Here is a 1,742-nt window from a genome sequence, read left to right as displayed (position 1 = left end):
TCCAAGGAGCGGCTGGTGATTTTGAACCATCGACCTTGTGATTCAACCTGACCTTGAGTGTTTACCTTATAGTGCCGCACCAGAACTCCCAGGTGGTACAATTACAGACAAGTAAAAATGTTACTTTTTGTTTTTCAAATGAGCATATATTATCTTTATAATAAAATTAATTTTTACAGATTCATTACCTGTAACTCCCCCTGCCACCATCCACTTGTGTTTTTCTTTAGAATTAATATTAGCTGCCCTGGTGCAAGGCTGAGTTGTTCAGAACCAGAAGCTACATAGGCTGAAGTTACTTGTGCAATCTCTGAAAAGAAGAAAATTGTGAAGAAAAGCAAGAAATTATGAATCTAACACTACAACAAAGCAAGTATTTTAACATTTTTTTCAGGTTCATTATTATACATACCAGGCTTTTTGTTTGATGTTCCAGATTTGCTAGCAATCCCAAAACTCTAAAAGGAAAAAAATATATACATATTATTCTATTATTTTTCCAACAGTTCAGATGTAAAAGCATAAAGGTTATTAAAATTAGATTTCAAATCCTCAGGATTTTGATTTCTTTAAATGAAGGTCAAAAAGGAAATTAACCTCGTACTAACCAAACTGGTAAAGAATTAAACATTTATGAGGAGATCTGGTCTAGTAACAGAATATATTACATACAAGTGGCTGATGTTAATATTGCTGGCTCAACATTAGCTCCTTTTCTGAATCTTCCCTGAATTTAAAACATGACTACCCATTTCAAATACATTTCATTCATCAGCTAACATCAATGCCCACCATGTGCATTAAGATATGTTAAGATACGATGTGAGTTTTACCTATAAGGGACCTTGACTTTTCACCTACAACCCCTGTTGCCTAGGAGGCTTTTTTTTAAAAAATCATGTTTCCTCCCAAACTGACTGAACTTGATCCCTACTTTACCAATTCATGGAGCAGTCCTTGAGATTCTTTCAGGGACTATGAAATCTATGAAATAAAATCTATTTTCATGATACTACTAAGACAGTATTTGCCTCTGTGGCTATATTGGCATTTACAATGATGGGCAAAATTGATGGTGCCTTAGCGTGAATCACGGAGTATCACCAAATTATACTAGCAGATACTGTATTTATCACTACCATAGAATTCACAATAAAAAAGAGCCAGTTTCATTTAAAATGTCCTTGATTAAGTAGTACAAATTTTATAAAATCTTGATCATCAAGTGCACATTTGGAAGATTTGTATTTACTACTATGAATACAGGAGTCCTGGTGTGGTGCTGTGGGTTATGCACCAGACTGCAAAGCCATTTGAATTGAAAAGTCGGCGGTTCAAGTTCATCAGCTCCTCCTTGGAAACCCTATACAGGGTCGCTATGGGTTGGAATCGACTCAACAGCACTTAACAACAACAACTATGAATACATTTGACAGTTTCTTTGTACTAATGACTACTCTGATTAGATCAGTTATGACAGTAACAAATGTGAGTGTTTGATAATGTATAATGTATATTATACATTAAGGGAATGTATGTAATTCAACAATGCAGTATTTTTCAAATAACCAACAAATGATGTTATCACATTCTACAAGGGTAGAAGTTCATTAATGTGCAAATGAGACCAGTTAATTTTAATGATATGGTTTCAGATCCCAGGTTGCAACAAATCTTTCATAATCTGCTACTTTAACACTAAAGACCTGAAGACCAGAAGAGTTGCAGGATAACATCAAGAA

General features: G+C 34.4%; 1 protein-coding gene across 1 annotated transcript in view; it reads right to left on the bottom strand.

The window, feature by feature from the left end:
• The window catches only part of ITSN2 (intersectin 2), a 171,018-nt gene that overhangs the window by 57,355 nt on the left and 111,921 nt on the right, over nucleotides 1-1,742 (bottom strand). The window contains exons 25-26 of the mRNA XM_006835299.1: nucleotides 413-458; nucleotides 189-310 (exon numbers count right to left, since the gene is read on the bottom strand). Coding sequence (XP_006835362.1) covers nucleotides 189-310; nucleotides 413-458 — 168 coding nt within the window. The remainder of the gene's footprint in view (nucleotides 1-188; nucleotides 311-412; nucleotides 459-1,742) is intronic.

The sequence above is a fragment of the Chrysochloris asiatica genome, unplaced genomic scaffold (assembly GCF_000296735.1).
Source record: "Chrysochloris asiatica unplaced genomic scaffold, ChrAsi1.0 scaffold00016, whole genome shotgun sequence".
NCBI classification, from domain to species: Eukaryota; Metazoa; Chordata; class Mammalia; order Afrosoricida; family Chrysochloridae; genus Chrysochloris; species Chrysochloris asiatica.
The sequence above is the reverse complement of the archived record's forward strand: the minus strand, read 5'-3'. Positions and strand labels throughout refer to the sequence as shown.